At 37.3% G+C, this 26,351-nt stretch overlaps 9 protein-coding genes and 1 non-coding gene across 10 annotated transcripts; 6 read left to right on the forward strand and 4 right to left on the reverse strand. All coding sequences in view use genetic code 12, as the record gives it.

Moving 5' to 3' along the window:
• Nucleotides 1-487: 487 nt before the first annotated feature.
• Nucleotides 488-634, reverse strand: CORT_0C00520 (hypothetical protein; the record flags this gene model as incomplete). The annotated part of the gene is made up of 1 exon (XM_003868287.1): nucleotides 488-634. The coding sequence occupies one exon, from the start codon at nucleotides 632-634 to the stop codon at nucleotides 488-490; it is 147 nt and encodes a 48-aa protein (XP_003868335.1).
• Nucleotides 635-7,278: 6,644 nt separating this feature from the next.
• CORT_0C00530 (Fcr1 zinc cluster transcription factor) lies at nucleotides 7,279-8,778 on the forward strand (the record flags this gene model as incomplete). Its single annotated transcript, XM_003868288.1, has 1 exon — nucleotides 7,279-8,778. The coding sequence occupies one exon, from the start codon at nucleotides 7,279-7,281 to the stop codon at nucleotides 8,776-8,778; it is 1,500 nt and encodes a 499-aa protein (XP_003868336.1).
• Nucleotides 8,779-11,428: 2,650 nt separating this feature from the next.
• CORT_0_Trp(CCA)_36 lies at nucleotides 11,429-11,516 on the forward strand. The gene has a single exon. It is a non-coding gene (tRNA).
• A 310-nt stretch (nucleotides 11,517-11,826) lies between these two features.
• CORT_0C00550 (hypothetical protein) lies at nucleotides 11,827-15,909 on the forward strand (the record flags this gene model as incomplete). Its single annotated transcript, XM_003868289.1, has 1 exon — nucleotides 11,827-15,909. The coding sequence occupies one exon, from the start codon at nucleotides 11,827-11,829 to the stop codon at nucleotides 15,907-15,909; it is 4,083 nt and encodes a 1,360-aa protein (XP_003868337.1).
• Nucleotides 15,910-16,124: 215 nt separating this feature from the next.
• On the forward strand, nucleotides 16,125-17,600 carry CORT_0C00560 (hypothetical protein; the record flags this gene model as incomplete). The annotated part of the gene is made up of 1 exon (XM_003868290.1): nucleotides 16,125-17,600. The coding sequence occupies one exon, from the start codon at nucleotides 16,125-16,127 to the stop codon at nucleotides 17,598-17,600; it is 1,476 nt and encodes a 491-aa protein (XP_003868338.1).
• A 113-nt stretch (nucleotides 17,601-17,713) lies between these two features.
• On the reverse strand, nucleotides 17,714-20,131 carry CORT_0C00570 (Apc2 protein; the record flags this gene model as incomplete). The annotated part of the gene is made up of 1 exon (XM_003868291.1): nucleotides 17,714-20,131. One exon carries the CDS (start codon nucleotides 20,129-20,131, stop codon nucleotides 17,714-17,716), a length of 2,418 nt encoding a protein of 805 aa, XP_003868339.1.
• A 201-nt stretch (nucleotides 20,132-20,332) lies between these two features.
• On the forward strand, nucleotides 20,333-21,269 carry CORT_0C00580 (Dcn1 protein; the record flags this gene model as incomplete). The annotated part of the gene is made up of 2 exons (XM_003868292.1): nucleotides 20,333-20,335; nucleotides 20,400-21,269. The coding sequence occupies 2 exons, from the start codon at nucleotides 20,333-20,335 to the stop codon at nucleotides 21,267-21,269; spliced, it is 873 nt and encodes a 290-aa protein (XP_003868340.1).
• Nucleotides 21,270-21,360: 91 nt separating this feature from the next.
• On the reverse strand, nucleotides 21,361-22,746 carry CORT_0C00590 (hypothetical protein; the record flags this gene model as incomplete). Its single annotated transcript, XM_003868293.1, has 1 exon — nucleotides 21,361-22,746. The coding sequence occupies one exon, from the start codon at nucleotides 22,744-22,746 to the stop codon at nucleotides 21,361-21,363; it is 1,386 nt and encodes a 461-aa protein (XP_003868341.1).
• Nucleotides 22,747-24,373: 1,627 nt separating this feature from the next.
• Nucleotides 24,374-25,384, forward strand: CORT_0C00600 (Slf1 polysome-associated RNA binding protein; the record flags this gene model as incomplete). Its single annotated transcript, XM_003868294.1, has 1 exon — nucleotides 24,374-25,384. The coding sequence occupies one exon, from the start codon at nucleotides 24,374-24,376 to the stop codon at nucleotides 25,382-25,384; it is 1,011 nt and encodes a 336-aa protein (XP_003868342.1).
• Nucleotides 25,385-25,407: 23 nt separating this feature from the next.
• Nucleotides 25,408-26,310, reverse strand: CORT_0C00610 (Slu7 protein; the record flags this gene model as incomplete). Its single annotated transcript, XM_003868295.1, has 1 exon — nucleotides 25,408-26,310. One exon carries the CDS (start codon nucleotides 26,308-26,310, stop codon nucleotides 25,408-25,410), a length of 903 nt encoding a protein of 300 aa, XP_003868343.1.
• Nucleotides 26,311-26,351: the final 41 nt, after the last annotated feature.

The raw sequence follows: 26,351 nt of genomic DNA on the forward strand, positions 1-26,351 counted from the left end.
GTGATGCAAATACAGACTATCAAGTTCTTTCTTAATGGGTGACATCAAAAGTTCAAATAAAATGCGACCTCTTTAACTTCACGGTCGTCTCCAGGTCATTCGGAATTCTATTACTGGTTGGTTGGAATAATTTCAGAGTGCTTTATACCCTTCAAATAGCAGTGGGGAGATGATCAATTGGTCAAATCTGGTAGGAATTAAGGTTTAAGTTCGCAGTCGATTCGGCGCCCTACTGTAAACCCCAATCCCCAGATTGCGTACATGAGTTGAAAAGTACTATCCGCTTTATTTAGGGGACTAGCTTCATGTACTTACAATGATTCACACAGCTTTTTCTAAAATAAATGTATTATAGTGTCTAAAAACGTATACAGAACAGTCACACACAATCCCTGTTGGGGTATAAACCGGGAAAAAGAAATATAGCAATATTAATGAATTAAAATAAGCAAGCCTTTAGGAGCACTGGGTAAAAACACAACCGAGATCATCTGCTAGCAACGTGTAAAAACTTCATTACCTCCCCATCAACTTCTATCTTGATGAATAATAAAAATGTGTCAGGAATTTGTTTTGAATCTTCCTGGTTGCTGCAAAAATTGCAAGTAAAAACAGTCGTGTTGACGTTAGACATGACTTGGACAGCGATAACAAAAATAGTAATAAAAAATATAGTGAATCTTTTAGTGTTTGATATGGCTCAACAGATTTGCTCCAAAGACAGGTACAGCAAACCGAACTCTTTATATAAACTGTACTCAAGTTTAACCGCCTTCGGTTTACCATTAAGCTTTCCATATCACACAAAGTTTTGTTGCACAGGGTACGAAATGTTCTCTAAAGTTTTGTGCTCATAGAATAATCTGATGACGAATATGCGGTGAAGGTTTGCTTACTCCGGATATGTGAACAAAGGTGCCACGCGGGAAAGAAAATGGCTAAATGTATAAATACAAATCTTGGTTTTACATGTGCATCGAAACCACGCGGTCCAAACTAACGCAATACAGAAAGATCATTTTCAATTGTTGCTTTGGTCATTTTATACAATTATCCGCTCTAATTTTGTTCCCCTTTTTTTCGATTGTGGTCGCAGACATTATTTTATTTCTCGCGGAAAGAGAATCATGAGCTTAGACCTAGCCTTTTGTCTGACTTACACGACTCTCTCAAATTTCCATTTTCTGAGCGATTAAACTACACTACTCTCCTAAGCGCAAATTATGTGACACTTGCATGTTCTAGAGCTGAATCTAAACATTCACAAATCTTTTTTTGGAATATCGCGTGCTGCTAATCATAAATTTCTGCTTTTTCAATCTTTTCCTCATTTATCCCGCGCCAACCAAATATTTTTCCCGCAATATTTGGAACGAAATATCGCGCATTTTAATCCGGCAATCAGATTTATATGAGAGACAAGAAACACAACCATTTCTTGGCCCTGTTCAAAAGGCTTTTTAGAAGTCACTTCTTGAAGAAAATCTTTCCGGCTCTATGGTGACTTGGGCTCTGTGTATATTAAAACTAGACACACAGTGACATTCGGTGCTTTTCTGTAGAATCAAACGTTTGGTAAATACTCTTAATATGAAGCGACAATGCTATTCACCTTATTTACGAGCTTAATTACAGGCGGATCCGCCTGAATTAAAATAGCCGATTGCGAATAACTACGGTTAAGATCGTGTATGCATATAATTTTATAAGACCCTGCGTGGCGCTTATACTTTTGCAAGCTTCCGACATGTTGAAGTCTAGAAGTATAATTGTTTCCCAAGGACAAACCAGATCTTATCACTCTACCGTTAAAATGGCTCAGATATTGTTTTTTTTTGTAGTTCTCCTAGCAGTTATGTGTCTATTTCATTACACTTGGCTTTTGGTCCTTTTTTTCTAGCTTAATAATTTTTGCAACCACATTTTGGTTGCGTTGACAACCAGATCCAAGTAGTTTTACAAAAGTTAAAGGATCTAAGTAGCAAATTACAACCACACAAAAGAAATTACAGACATGCATTTGTGTCAAAACTGAAAAAGGGAGGAGTATTTTTCAAATGACAGCTGAAAGGGAACGAGTTATTTTGATGCTTTTTGCATACCCTTGTATATGGTTGTCTCCTCTCTAAGTAAACACCAGGTGGCATCATCAAAGGTTAAGAGAGTCTCTTTTTAGCTATTTATGAATGTTGTTTAATAAATGGGGCAATAATTTTGAAATTCGGGGGTAATTTATGCAAGCAATTAATAATCTTCCTCCGGAAGTCAAATTATATGCAGAAAACAATAAAATTTTGTTGAAAATAATGCAAATCTTATCCAATTCCGGGGGTAAATTTGTATGTAATCTGCAGTAAGAGCTAAAGCTGACCTGTTGAGCTATAGTCTAAAAGTTGACTTCCGAGGGAACAATAGGAAATTCAATGTGCAAAGTGCAAAGTAAGTATTTCTACTTGCTCAATTTGAAAAAGACAGTTCTGGAATTGACTTGCTTTTGATAAACAGGAGTATGCACCCCAATGAAGATTGCATATAGATATGATAAGTAGAATCCGCTGCTTGGCATAAAACACATTCAACATTCGTTTGTATGTAAACTTTGTTCTAGAACTACAATTAAACGGATTGATAATTTAGATCATTGGTTGAGACTATCAAACCGAGGCTCATCCATGACAGATTGTATTCAAACTTCTGTGATACATTTTAGATGGAGCTTGCAATACTTACTGCTCAAGAATAGTTAATGTGGATGACAGAAAAGGCTACTAAACTTAGCGCCTCGTAATAACAAAATACTATCCAATGACTGGAATGTCAGAGTACTGCTGGTTAAAGGAAACATCCAATCACACAAACATTTTGAATGTAAGTAATGTTAAATTTTACCGGGGCATTGTATGTGTGTTACTTTTTCTTTGTCTTACAACAGTTTGGTAAACTTGGCATTTATCTCCTACTGCTTTGCAACTAAGAGGACATGGTTATAGTTCCAACTTTTATCCCAATTAGGAGAATTTATATACAGATTCGTTACTCTGGTATATCCTAGTGCATAGCCCTAGGGAATGAGAGAACATTCTCAACAATTTGAGTTACTATGTACACAAAACGAGAGGGCTAGTTTAGTTTATTCACATACCAGTAAATTCCCAAAACCTATCCCATCTTTACACAATGTTAACATTGCGGTATTTCAATCACAAAGAGTTCAAAGAGCCATACCACAAACTAATATCATAATAATTATCTTTGCTAGAAGATTTATCGCCCTATGCGAATATTTTTTTATCATTACATTTGTTACATTTACGCATAGTTCATTCTTATAAATAGAGGATTTTTTCTATTTCTAGTCAAACACAAAATTAAATGACAGAACAAATCAAAAAACAATAGAAGACGCTTTTGCGATACAATTACAACCATTCTGGTTGCAAGTTGCTTCTACCTGGTTTATCCAATTTTAGAAAAGTACAAAAAACACGAAAAGTTTACCTCCCTTTAATTAATCACGAAAGATCAGCCAACCAGCATCAAATAATTTGACGCAAGGGGCTTGCAATTGACTGCTCAACTGCAATTGCGTTATGGGTCGTTGTAGAACGTTGAAAATGTGCGCACTGAAACTTTTTGGGGGTAATGGAAATTTACTGCCCCACACCAGTTTAGACAACCACTCGGTGCCAAATAGGTAGAGTTAACACTATAACCCGGAGATGGTATACCTCGCTCGAGTGTAACACACAGCAAAGGGTTGGGGGTTCATCTCTTGCTAGCTATTTATATCATTAAATAGCTGGGAGAGCCATTGACTTTGATATTTCCTACTGGGCACTACTACACGAAAGAGACAATAACAAACTACTAGATCTTTTTTAACTGAACACTTCCACAAAAGAATTATATCTGTACTATAAGTCTGTTCTGTCACTAATGCTTTCCACGATCTTCTTTGTAGCATCCACCTCCCCTTCCCATTTGGGAAAAGAGCAAGCCAAATAGGTATTTTGTGTAGCGCAACAGGTAGGGCCTCAGGTGATTTGTATCATAGAAGAATGCCAAATTTGTGGCTGGCTTTTGGCTTTAAACGAATTACAAAGATGGCAACTTTTGAACAGTTGTTTTGACAGAAAAAGAGCTAAAATAACACAAATTACACAATAATTGTTGCACCAATTCGATTTGTATCACAAATTCAAAGTTAGTAATTACCTCATAGTCTTCTTCTGACAAATACAGAAAGCATACAAATTGTCAATTGTGTAAACCTACGAAAAATGAGATCATGTTCTCCCCAATAGACTAAATATAAAGTCTTCAAAATACAATTTTTAAACCAATCAACTTCTATACCATCTTTTAGCAAATCTAAGACACTATCTTAAATTGTGCTCAACAATTCACTAGTGAGACGTTATTCGTACACACTGGATTGGTTACCAGCTTCAAGGGAACTATAACTCTTTACCCCCATTCAATTATCTGCAAATAAATAGACGCCGTGCATTGGCGCATTATTGAAAAAAATATTCAATAAATATTTTGTGTAATTAACTTCTTTTGTAATGTATCCAATAAAAGGGACACGACTGCACTGTGTTACCACATTAGTAACTCACTAGCTACTTATATAATGGTCCTACGAGGCGAAATGCTTATTATCGTTGATTGAGAACCCTCGGGCCAAGGGTTTGTCGAAGTATTCATTCTTAAACCACTGTGCATTCTATTGTTTTTGTTTGTTTACCTTTGACCGGAAATTTATCACATCCGGAAGCTTTAGTATTTCCTCAACTTCTATTGATTACCACCACAATAGTTTTCCTCGAACACTTTTTTCCGCAGCTGACTTTGTATTCAGAGCAATTTTAGGGATAGATTATGACAACAAAACGGTTTGTAGGCAATGAGCCACAATTGGATATATGTATCCTGGCGCTCATGGACAGAGAAAACAAAACTGGTTGCTATAACCTTGACTTTCCTGTATTAGATACGGGATTTAAGCTGCTATTGATGCTAATCGACAACCCTTCTCTGCACTGAAGGCTTTACTACTTTATATTATCCCAAAAAAAGGTCTTGCAGCTAAACCCAACATGGGCCAATAGCTTGACTCGACAAAAATAATTTAGTCTTGTTGTTAAAGAAGAGTGAGAAACACGAAACATGTACATAGAACAAAGCAAATAGGCTTATGTTTGCCAATATCGAGGCGGAAAAACCCTAAGTTTTTGTATATATCTCGTCTCACAAAAGTATAAAGGAGCCTGTAAATGTAGAAAGATTCTTGGTTGTGATTGCTTAAGATAAGAAACGCGGCATACTGAGATAACTATCGAAGTGAATCGTAGCAGAATTCATGAAAGTTTACGACCAATCCCCTATCTTTGGGGAACAAATCAACACATACTTGTATACAAAAGAGAAACTGTGTATTGTCTTTTCCTTATCTGATGCAATGGTGACAAAAAATCAGCCCTCATTGAACTTCTCCTCAGTGCGTTGATCGCAAGATCCCTGGGCTATAATCCAAAAATCACCTCATTGCTGCATTACTGTGAGAAAGCTCTAAGTTTTTTGGTTATGGGGCCCTTGTACTGATTACACACATATAGTTGTCATCCCGGTTGCGAAAGAAAGCAAACCAAAGCAAAGATATCATTTTAGAGCAAATGGTGAAAGTTGTACAAAAAAAGAAACGAAAAAGAAATTAAATGTTATGCAAAATGTGCGATTACTAAATTTTACCAAAGCTTTATGTAATCTGCGCAAGGTGTATTTAGCCTTCACTTCTTGACAATCTAGAACAATTCCAGAATGAATTTGTGCTAGGCGCTTACATCAAAAATATATAGGAAATTGAGTGCTTCAGTCAAATCAAATGCAGGGATATTAGAACCGAGCTACGTGAGGGGTCAAAGAAAACAGCCCCATTCCAGAGTAGTTACTGCACGGGATGTATGCTAGCTATATCGCTCTCTTTTACCAAGCTATTAGAATCTTGCTAATGCACTTTTGTTTGAGCAAATTCTATCACAACCATCAAACTTTAAACATAAATAATTCATCAAATAGACAGCAACATGTGACAAGCGAAAAAAAACGTTTATTATTTGAGCAAATTCTTAAATAGTATTGCTTATCGGATCTAGAAGAAAATGTTACTTGATTTTTGCTTGAATTACATAAGAGGTATATCTTATTGTTTGAAAAACGAATTATCGGCTTTATTGCTAAGAAAAACGGAGCATAATGTGTGGAGAGGGGATTCAAAGCAAATTTAATCATACGTTTATTACTTGTTATTCACATTGCGTCGAGTGTGTGAAAGCCTTTTGTATTGTATTAATCGGACATAAGATTTAGTGTGAAAGAGAAAGAGTTGGAAATATACAGGACTTGTTTATTCATGGGCGCCTTGTGGATTGATTTACGTATAAACTAAAATTCTACACAAAAAAATAACAATGCAAACTTGAAAAAGAAAAGCGAATTTGCATATAGATAAAAGCAACCAGAAGAGCTACAAACCACAATAAAATAGTTATTTGTGAGTTGTATGTACACTCCACTATTATCAGTTGATTTCTATCTTCGTTGGTGTTTAGGAAGAAGTGTGGTTATTGTATAGAAGAGAGGCATTTGCGAAAATGTTATAAATACGGATCAAAATAACCTCAAATTGTTATCAAGAACTCTTCTCTTATTTTCTATACCAAATTACACACCAAGTCACAACAACCATACTAAATTTAGACCCAGAATAATATTTTCAATAAATAGACCAAATTCGGAACTCTATTACAAATATAACCTCAACAGTGGTTACTAATTTTACTAAATACTAACCAAAACGAGCGGGTCATTCATCTGCAAATTCAACTGTTTTTAGCTTCTGCGTCAGTTTTACATCAAACAAAACCTACAGGAGACAATAGAGAGAAAAGTTTGTGAGGTCATAATAAGAAAAAGTGATTTATAACCGACATCATATCCGAGAAGCGCACAAAACCAAACTCCTACATATACGGTGCTAATCATCTAACTGACCATTAAAAAACACTAACATATATAAATATTCAAACGTGGAAACCTTTATTGATTCTTTGAAAAGCTCAACACAGCTCCATTAATCCCCTTTTTACAATTTATTCACATTGGTGTTTGGAACAAAGATATTCACGTTCGGAACAAAGATATTCAAGTTCGGAACAAATATTACTAATACGCTGACTAAATCCGAGTTATTATTGTATTCTTTGGACCGAGAAAATGCAATCTGAAAACCTTTCACACAGTTGTCATGTTAAGAAGAAAAGAGTCGGAAAGGCCTGTGACTCCTGCCGTATCAAGAAAACCAAATGTGACGGTAAAAAGCCTTGCAATAGGTGCTTGCTTGACAATAAAATTTGTGTATTTACAGAAAAGAGAAAGGTCAAGGAAAAGATCCATCCACCAGGATACATTGAATTATTGGAAACAAGGTTGGACATCTTATCAAAGCTGTTTGAAAAGTTAATCGAGTTGTCAAGACCCCATTTGTCCTTCATTGATGAGATTATTAGGGAAGAAGAGAAGCTGCTGGTCAAGAAGGAATTCGATGACAATACATCCTCACCACAATCATTTGAAGAAGGAGACAAGGTTGACAGTATCCCAATCAACAAAGTTGTGTCGTACTTGATTGAACAGCGTGGTATGTTGAAGAATGTTCCCATCGAATGGGAGGAAGGTGCTTTGATTGCAGCCAACTACAATGAAGACGATTTAGAACCATCTTCAAAACTATTTGCCAAACACAAGTCGGAAAAGCTTGCTGGTGGTGAAGTAGCTTCGTCTGACCTACATTCTTCTCCGATAATGAAGCCTGTAAACAGAACAAACTCATCCTCATCTGCAAGGTCACAAATGAAAAGAAAAATCAAGGAGGAGCCAGCGTCTCCTGCTTCAGTGCACAGCTTTTCAAGTAACTTCAACTTCAGTACTGATGAAAAATGGCTTACAAACGATCCTATGTTATCAGAAGTGGACAGTGACTCGCCCGAGAGAAACCATGGAATATCCCCGCCATGTATTCACGAACACCTGGAGCACAGTCATCATCAACGAAGTGGAGATTACGACGGTCACAACCACATTCCACATACTGCTTCATTGTTCTCCAACAACTACACCAACCATTGTAGCCAACCAATAAGCAAAAATTCGTCCGTTACGTCATTGAGTAACAAGTACGAAGCACATACGTTGTCTTCAGCGCCCAATTCATCTTCTACAACTACTCCACCTTCATCCGTATTTACCACTAACAGCCCCATCACAATGTCAGCTCTTCGCAGATCATCATCGACACTCTCTCAAACACAGAGCAACAAATTGAAAAGCTGTATTGCCCATCACCATAATATTCATAAACCAATTCATCATAGGCGTCAGGCCTCGTTTGAAATAAGGAAGAGAAACAACAGTGTTGAAGTATCACCTGCGGGCTCTGTGCATGACATATCTTCTATTTCACAGCCTTCATCGGCAGTTCAATCACTCACTGATGGATACAATGAAACCGACAAGTATTATGATGCAATTGGTGAGGGAGCTTCGCTACAGTCTTCCTTTGATCTCTCTCCAACGAACCCATTGATGGAGAGGGCAATTGATGATAGCTTCTACAATGAGGTTGCTCGAGGATCACTAAATATTCAGGGTCCTGGTGCATTTGATGTATTGATTGGTGCATACGAGGACTCCTTTATGAATAATAACCATTTCTAGAGAGGTCTTGAATGACAGTGTCAATCGGATATGCTAGAGATGCATCTCGAAATTACATTAATTGCTGGTTATGTTGACAACATCAATTTGCTATCACCTTGTTTTGCTTGCAATTTACTTATTGGAATGTTATTTGTGCTTATGTGTTTTTTTAATTCTACTTTCAATTGTTTATATATACTAATAGATACCCGTGTGATTTTTCTGTTGAAGTGCGTAGACTTTATCCGTGGAAAGCATTCACTTTGTGAAGAGATTTCAAGGCAAGCGATGTATTGTTCTCAGCAAACGCAAGTCCAAAAAGAACAAAGTTATTTTGACTTAACAGTGGGCATTGTGTCTCCATTGTCTTTTCAGGTATTGACTTTATCTGTGCTAAGAGAGTCAAATTAGGCAGTTGAATATAATGGAAAAAGTGACGATGTATCATTGTTTCCCCACCCGTTTTGTTACAAAAGTATTATCCCTCAAAGGATGGATTCAACAAAGTGGTGAATCTGGTTGAGGAGATCGACAACAAAGCTGTATGAGCTATTGGGGGAATCCTCAACTTGGATTTTGTTTTGACAACAGCCGCGTTTACTAACTTTTTACAACCGACCTAGTTGCAAAGTTGAAATCCAACACAAACACATTAGAATGAGTGTTGCTATTGTTCAATATTTGCTCTTGGGTTTGCTGTCATGTGGCAAGCGCATTTTGGTGGTCTGATTTTAGCTTGATTCGATTATAATAACAAATGCAAAATTTGTTAAGTAATATGTACATTCAGAAGAGAAACCACCGGCTGCTTGTCAGAATTGGGTTGTTGAAGTTCGTAAACTACCTCTCATATTTTAGTAAAACCGCCCTTATGCAACTTGCAGCACTGAATTAATAGAACATGTTTCAAGTACGACTTTGCATATAAGGTTGCAGGTTTAGACGAAATGGGGGGGGGGGAAGAGGGGCCCTCTAGTGTACTCAATAGGTGGTACACAAGTAAGGCTCTAGCAACAACGGAATCAAATAAATGTGTATCATCCCAAATTACGAGGAGATCCATCTCAGTCAAGAGTGGGTTTGAATAGGAAAAAGAGGCTTGAAAACTTCGCATTCGGCACAAATCATTCGCTCTACCTATGAGTATGCATCGGTGATAAGAAATTTCAATATATATGCTAATTCTATGCCAAGATTGCAGTTGATACATCGGTACCAAAATACCTTTTACGATAAAGAATTCGGACTAAAAAAGGGACGGTGGCAAAGGGTGATTTAAGTTTAAGTTTCTGGTTGAGGGAATATAATCCAGTATTGTTTAAGCTTCCTTTTGACAAAACTACTTTGTGTGAAAATTATTGTTCACATTTCTCCATGACAACCTTTTTAATGATGAATAATTCGATTAATTCAACTAAACCCGAAAAACGATGATATGCACTTACTGTGCGTAACTTGAGGTGAGGGGTACATTCGTCAATTGTTACTTTGGCACTGTTGTTGCGAAAATGCCGCACAACTCTCCGACTTTTAACTATCAGGTTAGATGCCGCCAGTTGCCAAGCGAAAGTTCGTAATTTTGTCAGCTTTGAGCGATTTTTGTATCACTTCTTATTTTGGTGGGTTTGTTTTTATTTTTGTGTATCGTTTACATAAAAATACCATTACATGATTTATAGCAAGAACTTTTAGACCGACTTTGTTCACCAATGTCTCGTTAAGAAGGGCGCCTCGTAAATTTAACAACAAAAAATCACAGAAGCTCACTTAGCACGAATAGACTATTCTTGCGTGATTTTTAGTTATGTGCATAGCCAAGACAGTGAGAGCAGAAAAAGTATCCTGAATTTATGCTGAGTTGTGTAGTGATTGGATCTTGCTGTTAACATGAGTGGAGTAAGTATTCCTTTTCCCTGTGCTGTGTTTTGTTGTTTGAACAACTCTCCGTTTATTGAAAATGTGATGAATGCAAAATTTGCAGCCAAGCGCATCTTAGTGGAAGTCCAGTAATTAAAACCAAAAAACAGAGGTATTATTCTATGTAAGATTTTATTCGTTTTTATCTCACACCAATAAACAGGTACCTTGAACAGAATGACTAGTCCGACTCTAATGTAAAGGATGTTACGTAACTCCTATTTCTTATAACAACAATTTTGCTTGGCTATGTGTGAACTATGGAATGGTTCAAATGGAAGCTGATGCAGCTAAATACATTTTTTGAGTACAAAATATTCCCTGGTTTTCGATTTGAGGGGATGTTGATTTCTCGGAATGGCTTCTCTCTGGTATGTGTCTTTTATTGTTGAACGTAATACTGTCATATTCATCTCATAGTGACTGATTTCAGGCTATTATTGAGATACTATCGAAATCAATATAAAAGATCAAAATCCTATCTCATTTGAGCAGCTGTAGCAGCTCACACAATAAATTTCATTAACTGTTGGTCTTGATTGTAACGTGCAATATAGGCTATACTCCAAATAAGGCGAGGTAGAAGCTAGGAGAGTTTTTCTTAGTTAGTGATAACTCATACCGTAATTACCATGAAACACACTTGACATTTCTAGGAAACATTTAGGAGACTTAAATCTAAATAAACTGAACTGAAAATTTAATTTTTAATATGTTTTAAGTCATCAACGCCAACGAAATTTGGTATTAAGGGGTAGTAGCTCAGCTGGTAGAGTTTTGGATTCCAATCATGTATGTGAACTATCCAACGGTCGCAGGTTCGAGTCCTGTCTATCTCACTTTTTTTATCCTACAAGTAGGCAATGAATGTTTTTTGTTCTCTACACATTCTTTTTGACTACTTTGTCTCTCTGCTGCTACATTCAACTATTGAGCCTCCTTGTTACCAATGTAAAATCGTGAGCCAGAAATTCATAGAATTGATATGTTTTTGTTACATAATAATGCAAATATTTTAACAATCGGGTAATTGTATTAAAGAAGTTAACACCCGGAATCCCAAAAATAATTACACGACTTGAATTTTTACCCGGTCTAACAGTTCGATTATTAATCTCAGACCTAGAAATATCATCCAGGTATCTTTGGATGCTCCTTGTCTCACTCACACTTTTCGGTCCGCTTTTGCTGCATATAAGAGATAGAAACCAAAAAAAAAAAATTCCAAATCAATGCATTTCCTTGGAGATGGCCAAGAACAAGAACAAACCTGTGGCAGAGCCTGTAACCAAGAAAAAGGCTAGTAAAGAAACCACACCAGATGATCCCAAAAAACCATCCCGTGGATTAGTCGTGGGTGAAAATTTTGGATGGACAGGAAAGTTACCCGTAACGTTACTTAATGAACATTGCCAAAAACAAAAATGGAACAAATGCCAATATGATATGATGAGGAGGTCCAATGGCTACGTTGGGATAGTGACCTTATCTTGGGAAAATCCAAAAACAAGAGAATTAATCACTGTAAAGTATACGCCCACCTATTCTCCCAGAGAAACTAGCAATGAGGCTAGACACATGGTTGCAACATTCGTATTGCACAGAGTAAATTACGTCAAGAACATGAAGATGTTGCTCCCGATTATTTTCAGAGACTATTGGTCGGATTTGGAGAAAGAGAGATTACAATTGTTGAAGGATGATAAAACACTCCACGACAAAAGATATAATGTAAACCCCTTCTCCGTGGTCATGGAACAACAAAAGGCCAAAGCTGAGAAAGAAAAGGAAAGGACAGCAAAGGATAATCAAAACTTAAAGACCCATAAGCCAGTCATAAACATCGGACAAAAACCAGTGCCATCAGTAGCAACAACCACGAAAAGCCCTATACCCAGAGGTGCTTGGGAACATGCTCCGTTGATGGACATACCCTCAGATATGAGAGTTGAGATTGAAAGATCGGTGCAAAGGCATTTGCAATGGAATGAGGGTAACAAAACAGCAGACGGATCAACTGTGAAGAAATTGCTTGGGTTGGGTTTTCGAGAGAGCCACGTGAAAGAGGCTCTTCAATACACCTCGGAATTTATTGATGCCCTTGAGTGGTTGATTTTTCATATCCCTGAAGACGACTTGCCTATACTTTTTGCCAAGTCGCGCAAGGACTCGGAAGTGCTGCTTACGATTTCACAAAATTTGAAGACTGAGTTGGTTTTAAAGAGGCTCCGACACTCTGGATTTGACGAGGATGAGATCATTCGTGTTTATCAAGAGACAGGTGAGAACGAGATAGAAACAGCGGTTCGGCTCACAAAACTTTTAGCCACTGAGGAGAATGAGACGCCCACGGAGGATCAAAGCCAAGAGCTCTGGGACCAAGAGGTGGAAGCTATAGACTCCACTAGAGGTGCAACTGTCTCAGATGGAAAAAGCATTACGGTTCCTTTGAATCCTATTAGTGTTGGTGAAGGTGCAATTGAGTTGAAAGTTTTCAAAAGCTCAAATTACCCCAATGAAATACCTGGAATACAATTGGTTGTAGCGGAAAAGTATAACCTAGCAAACTATGTCAAATTGTCAATTGTGAGAAGCCTTCTCAAGACTTTACATATAGGAGAATGTATGATCTTTTCGATTATCGAGTGGTTAGAGGAGAATTTGATAAACATTATTAATGACCCTGGCCCTCTTGTGAATTATCGAAAAGAAACGGAGAAAAGAGAGCACTCACAAGGGGCTGATAAGGGCTTTAAAGGTAGAAAAAGGGTGAAGCAAAACGAGAACGAAATAAAGCTGTCTTACAAAAATAGAGCAGCATTATTGCAACAATCCTTGACTGAAAGAGGAAAACTCCCTGTTTCTAAGAAAGCCCAGGAAATAGTGAATACTATCAACCAAAATGCAATTACTCTAATAACTGGTGAGACAGGATCGGGTAAGTCAACCCAAATCGTGCAGTATATCCTCGACAATTTGAATGCGGAAGGTGACTTTGCAACAACAATATTTTGCACTCAACCAAGACGTATATCTGCCATTGGGTTAGCTGCTCGTATCACAGAAGAGAGAGGAGACACTTTGGGACAAGAAACCGGGTACATGATTAGAGGAGAAAACAAAGTGGGCCCTACTACTAGAATCACTTTCCTTACTACAGGTATTTTACTCAGAATACTCCAGAATATAACTAAAGACGAAGATCGATCCTTGTTTGATAATCTCGGCTACATCTTTATTGATGAAGTGCACGAAAGATCAGTCGATAGTGACTTTCTACTAATCATTCTAAGGGACATTTTAAAAAAGTTCCCGAAATTAAGAATTGTTCTCATGTCTGCCACTATAAAAATAGATAAGTTTAATGAGTTCTTCAAGAAGGTCTTGGTTCATAAACATGTCGAGGGAAGGACCTTCCCTATTACTGATTTCTATTTGGATGACATATTAGATGCTTTAGATTATTCGATGGAAGTAGCGGGAGAAACTATAAAACTACGTGCAGATTCTGCGTTTTTCAAGAGTGGAAACATCAACTACGAATTGATTGCACAGCTTGTGAAGGATATCGATATGAAGTTAACGCAAGAAGATAATTTCGGTTCAATATTGATTTTCATGCCAGGTGTTCCAGAAATCAATCGTGCAATCAAAGCCATTAACAACATTGCTGACTTTTGGACCCTTCCACTACATTCGTCCTTATCATCGCAAGAGCAGAAAAAGGTTTTCCAATCTGCTCGTGGGCAGAGAAAAGTGGTTGTTTCTACAAATATTGCTGAAACATCAATTACAATTCCCGATTGTGTGGTTGTGATTGATTCTGGCCGGTCCAAATCCATGTTTTTTGACACATCCTTAAACGCTACCAAGCTAGTAGAAGAGTGGTGTTCTCAAGCTGAAATCAAACAAAGAAGAGGACGTTCAGGCCGTGTTACCGCTGGTACTTGCTACCATTTGTACACTAAAGGTACTGAGAACTCCATGCTTCCTCAGCCAATTCCTGAAATCATGCGAGTTCGTTTGGAAAACTTGTACTTGATAGTAAAGTCTATGGGAGTGAAGAACGTTGAGAATTTTATTGCGAGTGGATTGGACTCTCCAGATCAGTCTTCATTGCTATCTGCAAAGACATTTTTACAAGATGTTGGCGCTCTTCAAGGTGAGAAACTAACAACATTGGGTCAATACTTGTCGTACTTACCTACTGATCCCCATACTGGAAAACTCCTTTTATTGGGATGTCTATTTAGATGTCTTGATTTCTGTTCGGTTTTGGCAGCGATAAGCTCTGTTGGTAGTATATTTGTGCATTCAGTGGAGAATAGAGATAAAATCAAGAACGTTACCGAAAAACACAGCGACAAACAGGGTGATTTCATTGCAATGGCAAATATCTACCTCGCCTATTTGGAGTCCTCGAACAAAAAGTTTATGACAGAGAATTGCTTGTCGTACAACTCTCTTCGTGACATTTCCTCTACGAGACAACAATATTACCAATTGTTATCTGAAATAGGGTTCACGACTCTGCCAACTGTACCAAAGAAGGTTTCCAAACCAAATTATTACATGATCCGAGCTATCATCATTGGTTCATTTTACCCAAACGTGGCTAGGGTTCAATATCCACCAAGGAAGTTTTTGAAATCATCCCTGGGAGCTATTGAAGCAGATGCAGATGCTCGTTTGACAAAATACTGGATCAAAAATGAGAACCCGATTAAGCAAGACTCACTATTAGCTGCTAATAGAGTGTTTATACATCCATCATCCATATTATTTGGCAAAAACACTACTGGCTTTGAGATTGATGAAGATCTTGAATTACAAATCACCCGAGAAGATGGATCAGTGGATATTGACAAGGCTAGACAAATGATCCCTTTAAACAAACCAATACCGGTATCAAAGCACACATTCATAGCGTACAGATCATCACACTTTTCTAATAAGCTTTACGTTAATGGTGTTACACCTTCAAACACATTAGCAACTTTACTCTTTGGTGGAAGTTTTGAATACGATTTACACCCAACAAATGGCACCCCATCCAATGGCATAATCTTAGACAAGTGGCTTCCCGTTAGAACTTGGTGTAAGAATGGTGTGCTAATCAAGCAAGTCAGAAAGCTTTTGAATACCTACATGGATTCTCGATTATCAAGGGTTAGTACAGTTGATGATAACAATGATATAGTGGAAATAATAGAGAAAGCTGTCTCATTGTGAGAAAGAGAGACAAAAAAGAAGGCAGTGTATTCGAAGACAGGATGTTAGTAGATATATATAGACTTAATAGAATCATCTTGAATGGTAGTTGCAAAACTTGTAAACTTTTGGCGTAATCACACGACCTTTACAAAAAATGAAAAACAAAACTCAAAAGGAACAGCCTAACTATCACCTACCCATCACAACAATACCCCCTTCATAAATTTATTACCATGGAGGGATCAAGTAGCCAGAACATTCTCCAAAATACAACACCTACACCAGAAGCGGAATTGAATCCGCAAAGAGTAAAAGTTTTGTTGAATAAGTTGCATCAGGAGTTCAATGCCAGTAAGACGGAAACCGACCCAGTTAAAGCGAGAGAACATTTAGCCAAAGTGGATAAGATCAAACGTGTATTGAAGATATATCACGACCAGCAAAAACAACGTCAGGGTGTTGATCTGGGTAGTGTGTCCTCAAGTGTTTCACAAAGTCAACAAATCAGTCATCAGTCTACAACACCTTCAATCAATACTCAGTCAACTTCAAATGTTGCACCAGTTGTGGCCACGCCTTCAGTACCATCTCCATTACCCGCCCTGCTTTCTTCTTCACAGAATCAACCACATATTGCGTCTCAAGACACGGTAAGGAGCCAGTCTCCGCAAGTCCAATCGCCAGCACCACAAAGACCCAACTCAAATACACCAGATGCTCAAAAGATAACCATTGAAAAATATAACCAAGTCAAAAGTGCTTTAAAAGACTTGGCAGAAAAAGTACAATCATTGACTGTGGCAAAAGAAAAGGAGACTGATCCTGTAAGGATACAGGCCATTGAAAAATCATTATCAGAGAGTCGTATTCAGTTACAGCAGTACCACAAGGGAGCATTATATATGAGGAAGGTGTTGATGGATTCTGGAAGGCTAACTGCGAATGCCACGCCAGTCCCAAGTCCACGTCCACCAGTGGCAATAGCTACGGATGGGTCTGGTGCCTCTAGTCAATCACAAACGTCAACTAATGAAAGAACTGCATCACCTGTACCTTCAAAGTTCATTAATTCGGGTCAACAGCCTTCCCAGAATAAACCGGCTCTCCCTCAACCTACTCCCAATGCAACTGCTAGCGCAGTGAATAAGAAATTGCTGTCACCAATACCAAACGAGACAAAACCATCGCCGTCACCCACATCTGCAAAACCATCAACCACAACAAAGGCATCTAGTACAGTCAAGGCACCAACCTCCACCCCACAAGGATCTTCCTCTAATACAACCGCAAAAAGACCACAGGTTTCCACAAACACCACTACCACTTCCTCCTCAAATCTCGTGAATTCACTAAGGGCATTTGGTAATCTGCCAACCGTCCCCACAAATATCCCGGATAATGACGGTCGGGTCCTTACCAAGCGAAAATTGAACGAGCTTATAACCAACCTCTCTGTTGATCAAGGTGACACGAAACCGACCGTTGATAATGATGTTGAAGAATTGTTTTTGGATTTAGCGGATGAATTTGTTCGCAGTGTCATGGGATTCTCATGTAATTTGGCAAAACATAGGAAATTAGATAAAGTTGACATTAGAGATGTACAATTGAATTTGGAAAGAAATTGGGGAGTCAAAGTTCCAGGATATATGCCAGATGAGATTAAACCAGCAAGAAGATGGCCAAAGAAATCAGATCAAAAAAAATGAGCACACCTGTTTGTATAATCAGTACATACTTTGTAACAATATATATAACAATCGAAGGAGAACATTTAAAGCCTTGAGTTGCGTCTGATTGGGGTACATTAATCAGTGATGCACTACTGATCCTTTTCCAAACTGTAATTGCCATCAGTACAGTTTATTTTTGCAATTTCAACCAAGTGATCTAAATATGATTTCAACAAAGTCTCATCCATAGTACTCACATCAATTTCATCTTTAGGAACCATCATTTTAAGCAAAGATTTCATCCTTTCAAAATTAAGTGCAGTTATATTCAGCAACATTCTCACAACATACGGCTCAATAACTTCAACATCACTAAATTGTGATTTAGGGTATTTATCTTGCGATGATTCCATGGCGTCAATAGCAATATATCTTTTTCTACTCAACTCGCAAAGTACTCCTTCTTCAACCCAATATGATAACCCGTCTCTAACCATTGGCAAGGGCATTTTTAGCGATTTCGAGATATCATCAATGTAAAGGTCATGATTGATTTCACCAAACATGGAGATAATTGCTGCCTTGTCGGTACTCACTTCAAATACACGAATTCGCTCGCCCACATCTAGTCTGAGTTTTACAGTACCCAAACTTGGAACAAGCTTTAAAGTTCTGCCTCGTCTGTGCTGGCTATAGTAGTGTTGGAAATCAACAAATTCCTGCTCAATTTGTGGTGGCAATTCGAAAGAATTTCTCTCCTCATCAATTTCATCTAGTATTGACTCCCAATATAAATGTGACAATATGGCCACGTCGCGGGAAGCTCTTGTATTTAGGTGTTTGCTCGTATGGAAATCGCGTAGCATGATGTCCAAGGTTGTGAAATTGTCCTTTCCAAATCGAGACTTGAGCAAATTCAATTTTGCTTCAATATCAGAAACATTGAAATTTCTCGATTCAATCAATTGATAGCCAAATAATTTGGTGAACTCTTCAATGAAAATTTCCTTTGACTCAAAAATCGACAACAAGGACTCAATTGTATCACTGACTCTACCTCTCTTAAAATCTGGCAACGCATCAATTGGATCAGGCACCCAATTCAAGTCTAATGAATCTTCAATACCATCTTTGATTTGAGCTGCAGTGTTGAACTTTTCAGTGGAGTTTAATTCCAACGCCAAATCTCTTAATTTATTTGATCCCGATACATCCAACATCCCATAGACCAATTTCACTATAACATCATCTCTAGTCTTCAAATATCGACGTATGGGCCTCACCACCTTATCAAGAAGAACACCTTTGTGGTCAATTAATAAAAACGACTTGATAGTTTTAGTATACGACGTGATGACATCAACAGTATTTGCACCCGCATGAAGTAGATTTTCATGACAACACAGAATAAAATGGTGCACCAATTTAGACCTCTTTTCCGCTTGGGCAAGAGTTGAGATATCGCCCATGTAAGAAAATATCCCCGTTGAATTCATTGTCACATCGTGTTGTTCAATTTTGTTCTTCAGCAAACATGTATGGAGCTCCTTAAGGGCAATTTCACTATGTGGATAATCCAATACTAATGAGTAAATCTCTTTAATTCTCAAGGATGTCAACTCCATGTGAGCGATTTTCATCAATTCATATAAGTACACATTATTCATTGTATCTGTTAAATTGGACAGTGTGGTGTAACTCACAATGATGGAAAAATTGGGATAGATTTCATTTTGAATGAATGATTCAATAGACTCCAACAATGCTTTGTTCCATACCCCTTTACACAATTGATTGGTGAATGCCTTAATTCTTTGGATAGATAGCACGACAAGAATCTCATTTAAACATTCTGATAGATTCACCGACACCAAGGTTGAGATAATATCAATTACGTTCAATGTGATTGAAGATGAAAGTGGAGTTGAAAGTGCACTGTTGCTAAATAATGATTTTTCAAAAAAGTTGCTCAATTCATCACGAAATTGGGTATTGTCGAACAAAAAGGATGTTAATATAGAATTATATTTCGTAGTAAATGCTAAGTTTATACGACTGGAAAGATTAAAGTTGTCAAGATGTGTTTCATAGTGATGCTTCATAAGTTTGATCATATTGATATATTCCATAAATGAACGATCAGCAACAACAGACAGTGGTAACGCCTTCAATTTTGTATTAACCGAGTTCACATAAAGATCGATAAACTTCAATTGATCAGACTCGTTTTTGAAACAACTCTTTATTGCTAGTTTGACCCTATGAGATGGATCAGAATACTTTGGCAACATGAATTTTGGATCAATAGCTTCTTCTTTCTTCAACAATTGGCCAACGGGACTCATGAAACTGGAGGATGAAGTGGTAGTGGTCGCTTGATTTGGTAGTAAATTTGGTTGAAAGCACAACTCTAGACTTTTCTCTGGGATTATTGGCAGGATCCAATCAAGTAGTATTTGAATATCATTATCTATATCAGATGGTGAACTTGATAAATCATCAAGGGAGGGAAATCCAACGACGTTCCTAATTTGTTCTAAAGATAACATCTGAGCGCCATCATTCATATCAACATACTATTTATGAAATTGAGTGGGTGATTGATCAGTGTGATACTTTTGTTGTTGGTATGTTGTCTCTGAGTTTCCTTAATATAAAAATCAAAAACACTTTTTGCGCGATCTGGCAATACAAAATTTCATTCCATCATCATCATCACATAGAGAATCACAGCAAAGACTTCGATTTCAATTCACTATTATACAAATATGGTATGTTGAACTAAACTCCAAGTGACAGGTACACTGAAATGACCAAGTACTAACTCCTCTCCAGGTCAATAAGTCGGCGTTAAAGAATCAATTTTGCGAATTGACAGGTACATCAACCACAACAGCAGGAAGGTATTTGGATGCAAGCAAATACAATTTAGAACAAGCAGTTGACACATATTATGAAAAACACGCATCGAAATCCAGTCCCAATTCCAAATCAAATGGAAAATCCTCAACCAGTGATATACACTTGGTTGCCATATTTGATCAGTATAAAGATGCAAACAATCCAGAAATTATAGATATAGATGGCACTTTGAAATACCTCGAGGATTTGGGAATAGATCCCGATGATCCAAAATCTTTAACGTTAGCATTCCTACTAAAGTCACCACTGGTTGGTGTTTTCGAAAAGAGCAAGTTTTTAACTACTTGGCAATATTACAAGATCCATGATGTGAAAGCAATGTCCAAGTTTTTAGTTAACTTTCATCATGATGTATTGCATGACAAAGGAACATATACTGACATCGATACCGACAAAGTGATTGATTTTAAACAATTGTATGATTTTACATTTGGATTCTTGAAGGAATCAGATAATCAAAAAGCTTTGGATATCGACTTGACAATTTCGTATTGGAAATTGTTACTACCTTTGATAACCTCAGTCTATTTCACCAAAAATAACCCTCATAATGAAGATGATAAAGCCAAAGTTGAAGAACGAGTGCAAAACTGGTATGATTTTTTAACCAATAGCAATACAAGACCAGTAATTACATTTGATACATGGTCAATGTTTTATTTATTCTTTTTAGAAGTGATTCTTCCCGATCCTTATAAACTTTCCAACTACGATGAGATGGCAGCGTGGCCAAGCAAGATGGATGAGTATATAGAGTATTTATCAGATTATAATTTGATATAAAGATTTTCAGAGTTCATTATCAAAAAACCAGTTGATAGATCTAAATAAACACTAATAAGTAGATAATACAAAAAACGAAATAAATTCAACACTAATTTAACAAGTTTCCAATACTGGATTTCCTCAAAGCCAATAGAGTTTTTGAAGCACATTGATCATTAAGCTGATCTTCTTCTTCTTCTTCTTCCATCACATCGTCCTTATCTTCTCTTGCCGATACATGTTGAGTACCTGATTCTCCAGCAGTCAATACTTCCTTATTCAATCGATTTCTTGGCATTGAGTTTGATGGAGTAATAGCAGGATCAGGTAGAGCAAAAACATTTCCATTTGCAGCATTATTGGAGTTGCCCCTGTTTATATAGTTGCGCAAACTTGGAGAAACTGAAGTTGATAAAGTGGACTTCAATGGATTGGTGAAAGGAGAAGGATTAGCTGATCTTACCGCAAATGTTTGAGGAGAAATTGGATATGATGCTTTCCTATTCCTTTTATTCAAATTGTTGTCTGAGTATTTGTTGAGGATTGTGAAAATTGGTGCCATATCGGGAGTGAAGTCAGGTGTTGGAAGCAGCGGATTGTGTGAGGATGATATGGAGGTTTGGGAAGGTATTGATGGAAGTGAAGGTGCAACACTCGAGGATCGACTATTGATATTATCATCACCATCACTACTTTGTCTTGAGTTATTCACTTCTTCTTCCTCTTCCTCGATGATTTTGTTGTGATCTGGTATCCAACTAGATCTGCTCAGTCTAGATTCAACAGGCTCCACTTGACGTTCCTGTGTTTGTTCTTCCATACCATCAATTTCATTCAATAAAGCTTTAAAGTTAAAATCAACATCGATATTTCTATACTGATTAACATCAAGTGGGATTTTAGCAAAGTCGATATTAAATTGTTTTGCAGCTGCCGAGTTTATACTTGAGTCTTTCATTATAAGCTCCTGCTGCTTTCGAATGATGTGATGTAAGTACAAAATGTATTCAACTGAACTTTTTAATATGGTCAACTTGTACATTCCATCGATCTTGTTACCATTATTACCATTTCCCGTATTTGTTGACTTCTTTGGTGTAGAACTTGCCTCTTGGCTGGGTGAAGCACCATTGCAGTTCCTACACGCAGGAATCAAATACTTTAAAGCTTCAAATTCACGATTGATCTTGATCCTTCTTCTTTTCTCAATAATTGAATGTAGTTGCTTAGTCTCATGCTTCCGTTTTGCTAATTCTTCAGAATCAATATTTGCAGTTGATCTTCTTCTTTTTTTCTTATTGGGGCCTAAGGCTTCCAAGTTTGGTGATGTGGGCACTGATTCATCACTAGCACCAATTGGGCTCTTGTCCAACACAGAATTGCCATAGTTGTTTGTCAAGATTTCATAATTACTGTTGTTTTGACCATCAGAATCTAGTTCTTTATTCAACTGTATAATAGTCGTCTTTAACACTGGTGGAGATGGGAAAGTCATTTTAAAAAGTTTGTAGTAGTATATAGTTGCAAAAACCGTAAACGTTTCACAAAGTAGCAGTTAGTCTGAGTCTAACCTGAAAGTGATACACCTTTAAGTGAAGGCGTAAGTATGTGGTTAGTGGAGTGATCTGTCAATATGGTAATCAAATAGTAAATCCAGAAATTTTAGTAGAATTATCTCCTTTATATATATCCCATTCATTGAGACATATATAATAATAAGATTCTTTTTCTGTTAAAGGTCCCACGAGGGTTGAAATTGTAAAAAAAACCAGTGTCTTTGTGATACATTGCATTTTGGTACTGCATACAGCACGCAGATACACACAATAGAGAGCACACGCCCCATGAAAAACTGTCAATTGAGTATATAAGACACGTAAGTATGAAGCACCCATCACCCAACTCAACAGCTTGTGCTGATAACAACCGATGAAAAAATGGCCACATTTACCTAATCACCTTTCTTTTGGTATTCGTAACATTTCTTTTTAGCGAAAGTAAAAAATGCACAATAGAATGCAACGTGTGTGTCTTGATTTTTGCATTTGATAAATAATTCTGATTACATAATCCATTGACAATCAACCAACAATATAAAAATAGCACAAGAGCTCATCAAATTCTTTAGAAAAAACCTTCCTTAATGTACAAAAAGTATTATCTAACCCTTGTAGGAGGGGACAGCTTCTGCTATGTGTAGGCAATAAAGAACACTCAACCTAAAGCACTTCATCCTTTTCACAACAAATGACGTAGCTATAACAAATAACAAAGTATTTCTTCTCTTTCAAAAGATAGTAATCTTTTTGCTGATTGATAGATGATAATGATCGTGTGACTAAACTCAAATATAATAATAATTTATTTTTCTTTGTTCACCTTTGTGTAATTTCACAAGGGAGGGCCATGTGGGCCTTCTTCTAAGTCTCACACTTTCTCCCCTAAAAACCATCAACATCAACCAATTCAAAAATTTAGCTTGAAAACTTTGAGCCTTAGTGCAACTGTTTGCATTTCTGAATCAATTGAGGTTTTCTGCAGTTGTTTTTGTTACTTACGTTCTTAAGCAAATCCAAAGTCTCCACAGTTTTCCTCTCTCTTTAATTAATCATAAATTAATTAATTCACTCACAAGACATTTAATATTTTTTGTATACAAAACTTTTGTGCAACGTGCAAAGTCTAAGCCTTCACCACACAGCACAACCAGTAGGTTTACCAATTGGAATTGTGGAATCTGGGGCCAGAAACACGCAACTGGACTGTAAATAAGCACTGCTGCTCTAATAGGTGCAGCTCACCTCCCCTTCCTGTACCGTATATAGAGAGGGAATTTAATTGACACATTGTCAAACACTCACAACTCTTTAAGCCTTTATCTCAGTTCAAAATAGCCTAATTCTTATCTTTTATGTTGTCTCATCACACCAACATGCCAATAAGGGCCAGGAGTAATCAACATACATTGTCGTTGTAGTCTCCAAAAAGAGGGGAATCTTTTCTTCTTTTTTTACAACCAAAATCAAAATAATTTTGGCAGCATTGCAGTATACCTAATCAAAGCATAACAAATATCCTATTAAGTGCTAACAATTACCAGAGTGGAGTATTATAGTGCACCGATGTCGAATATAAGACGATTAACACCGGCACCTCCACCTTCTACAAATGCTTGGGATTTAAATACATTGGTACTGCCAAAACAAGAGGAACAAAAAGTGGTAGTCAAAGCAACGCCAATTTGCAAACAGGATATAGATATCAACGAGTCACTGAATCCCTCTTTGCGATTTTTATCAACCGCATTGGTTCAACCCAGTGTCACTTTTCCATCAAATGCAAGTGTTTTGGGTGTTGAATCACCCCATCCAAAAGTGGTTGCAAGAATTACAAACAAACCAAACAATGTAGTAAATGTTGGCAAAAAGATCAAAATTAGAAAACCAGCCTTCCCTAGATCAAAAGACATCAAAGGTGGTAATGGATTGTTCAAGTATAAAATCACAGATGAGTATAACAAGCCAGTTATTATGTCACAATCAAATTTGTGGACAGCAGCAGCAGCCACAACAGCAGCCACAGCTACAGCAACAGTAACAACATCGTTATACACTTTAAGACCAGATATTGGATTTCTCGCCAATTCAGCTGAAGATCATTCAATCATTTCTGTGGATTCAGCAATACCGTCTCCAATACTAATCCCATCATCAAGCACTTCATTCTTTCCGCAGTCACCAGGAATGTTTTCACCACAACAACCAATGGTGGTTTACGGTATGCCAATGTATCTGCATTTGCCTCTTCAACATCTGCTGCCTCAACTAATGATGCCACCATCACCAGAGAACAAAAGGGATACTCTTAAAGGCAGTATAAAGAAACAATTGCAATACTATTTTTCCACGGAAAATCTTTGTAAAGACACCTACCTAAGGTCTTTATTTGATAAAAGTGATGGCAAACTCAGGGTGAAAAGCTTGATTGAGTTCAATAGACTCAAAAAACTAACTCACGATGGGAAGTATGTTGAGTTGGTTATTGAGGCCGGCAAAGAACTTCCATTTTTGGAAGTCCTCGACGGTAATGAATTTATTCGATTAAAGACGTGGGAGAAATGGGTTATGCCGTAGGTAGCCAATCAATTATGTTTAGGTTATTTTAGCCCATTTGCATTTGCATTTGCATCTGCATCTGCTTTATCTCCCCCATAGATATCAAGAATTTTCCTTCGTTTCGCAATTGACTTTTGTTTTGCAGCTTCCTTCTGTTCCCTTTCCTTTATCAGCATTAAAGTTGGAGTAGCTTCAAGACTATCATTTCCATCAGTCACATTCACCTTTGCGCCTGTCTCATCAACAGAAGCAGCCTGTGCCGTTTTCCTTTGCTGTTCATTCTTTTTGTTCAAATCCCAAGCAAAAGTTTGCAATGTTTTCAAATCTTTAGCATCACCCTCCAACTTCTTAACAAATTGATTCTTATCATTCAATATTCCCTTGGTTGGATCTTTAGCAAGGCGCGATTTAGGATCATACTCAATTCGTATTTTGGCATCTGATCTTGAATTAATGTTATGAATATATGCTGGAACATCTTGACGATCACGCAACATCTTCTCCATGGGATCTTCTTTTATATTTTGCATTACATCTTTCCTATCTAATCCTAATTCATTCAATTCTAATTCATAATCAGTATCATCAGAATCATCAGCTTCATTACGGGCATGGATGATCTTTATGTCATTCTTCTCATTCCAATTCTTGACTTTGGCTAACCATTCTTCAGTGGAGTACCCAAACCATCGATCTCGCTTAGTATCGTAATTTTCATCATTAGATGCGTTTCGTATTCCGTCTTTGGTTTCATCATTTATCCCGTGGCCTACTTGTGGTAAGCTATAATCAACAATTTCAGATGTCTTTCTTTGATGGGCTAGATAATCAGTTATTTCCTCGGATGATTCATTGGGGCCACTTTCTTTTTCATTGTACCATGGTTTGGAGATGATGTATTTGGGTATATATGGATTCAACTCCTTTTTATCCTGCTTAGACATGGTGGAGAGTGTTGTGAAAATTCCGATGATTTTTCGAAATG

Source organism: Candida orthopsilosis (genome assembly GCF_000315875.1).
Source record: "Candida orthopsilosis Co 90-125, chromosome 3 draft sequence".
Taxonomy (NCBI): Eukaryota; Fungi; Ascomycota; class Pichiomycetes; order Serinales; family Debaryomycetaceae; genus Lodderomyces; species Lodderomyces orthopsilosis.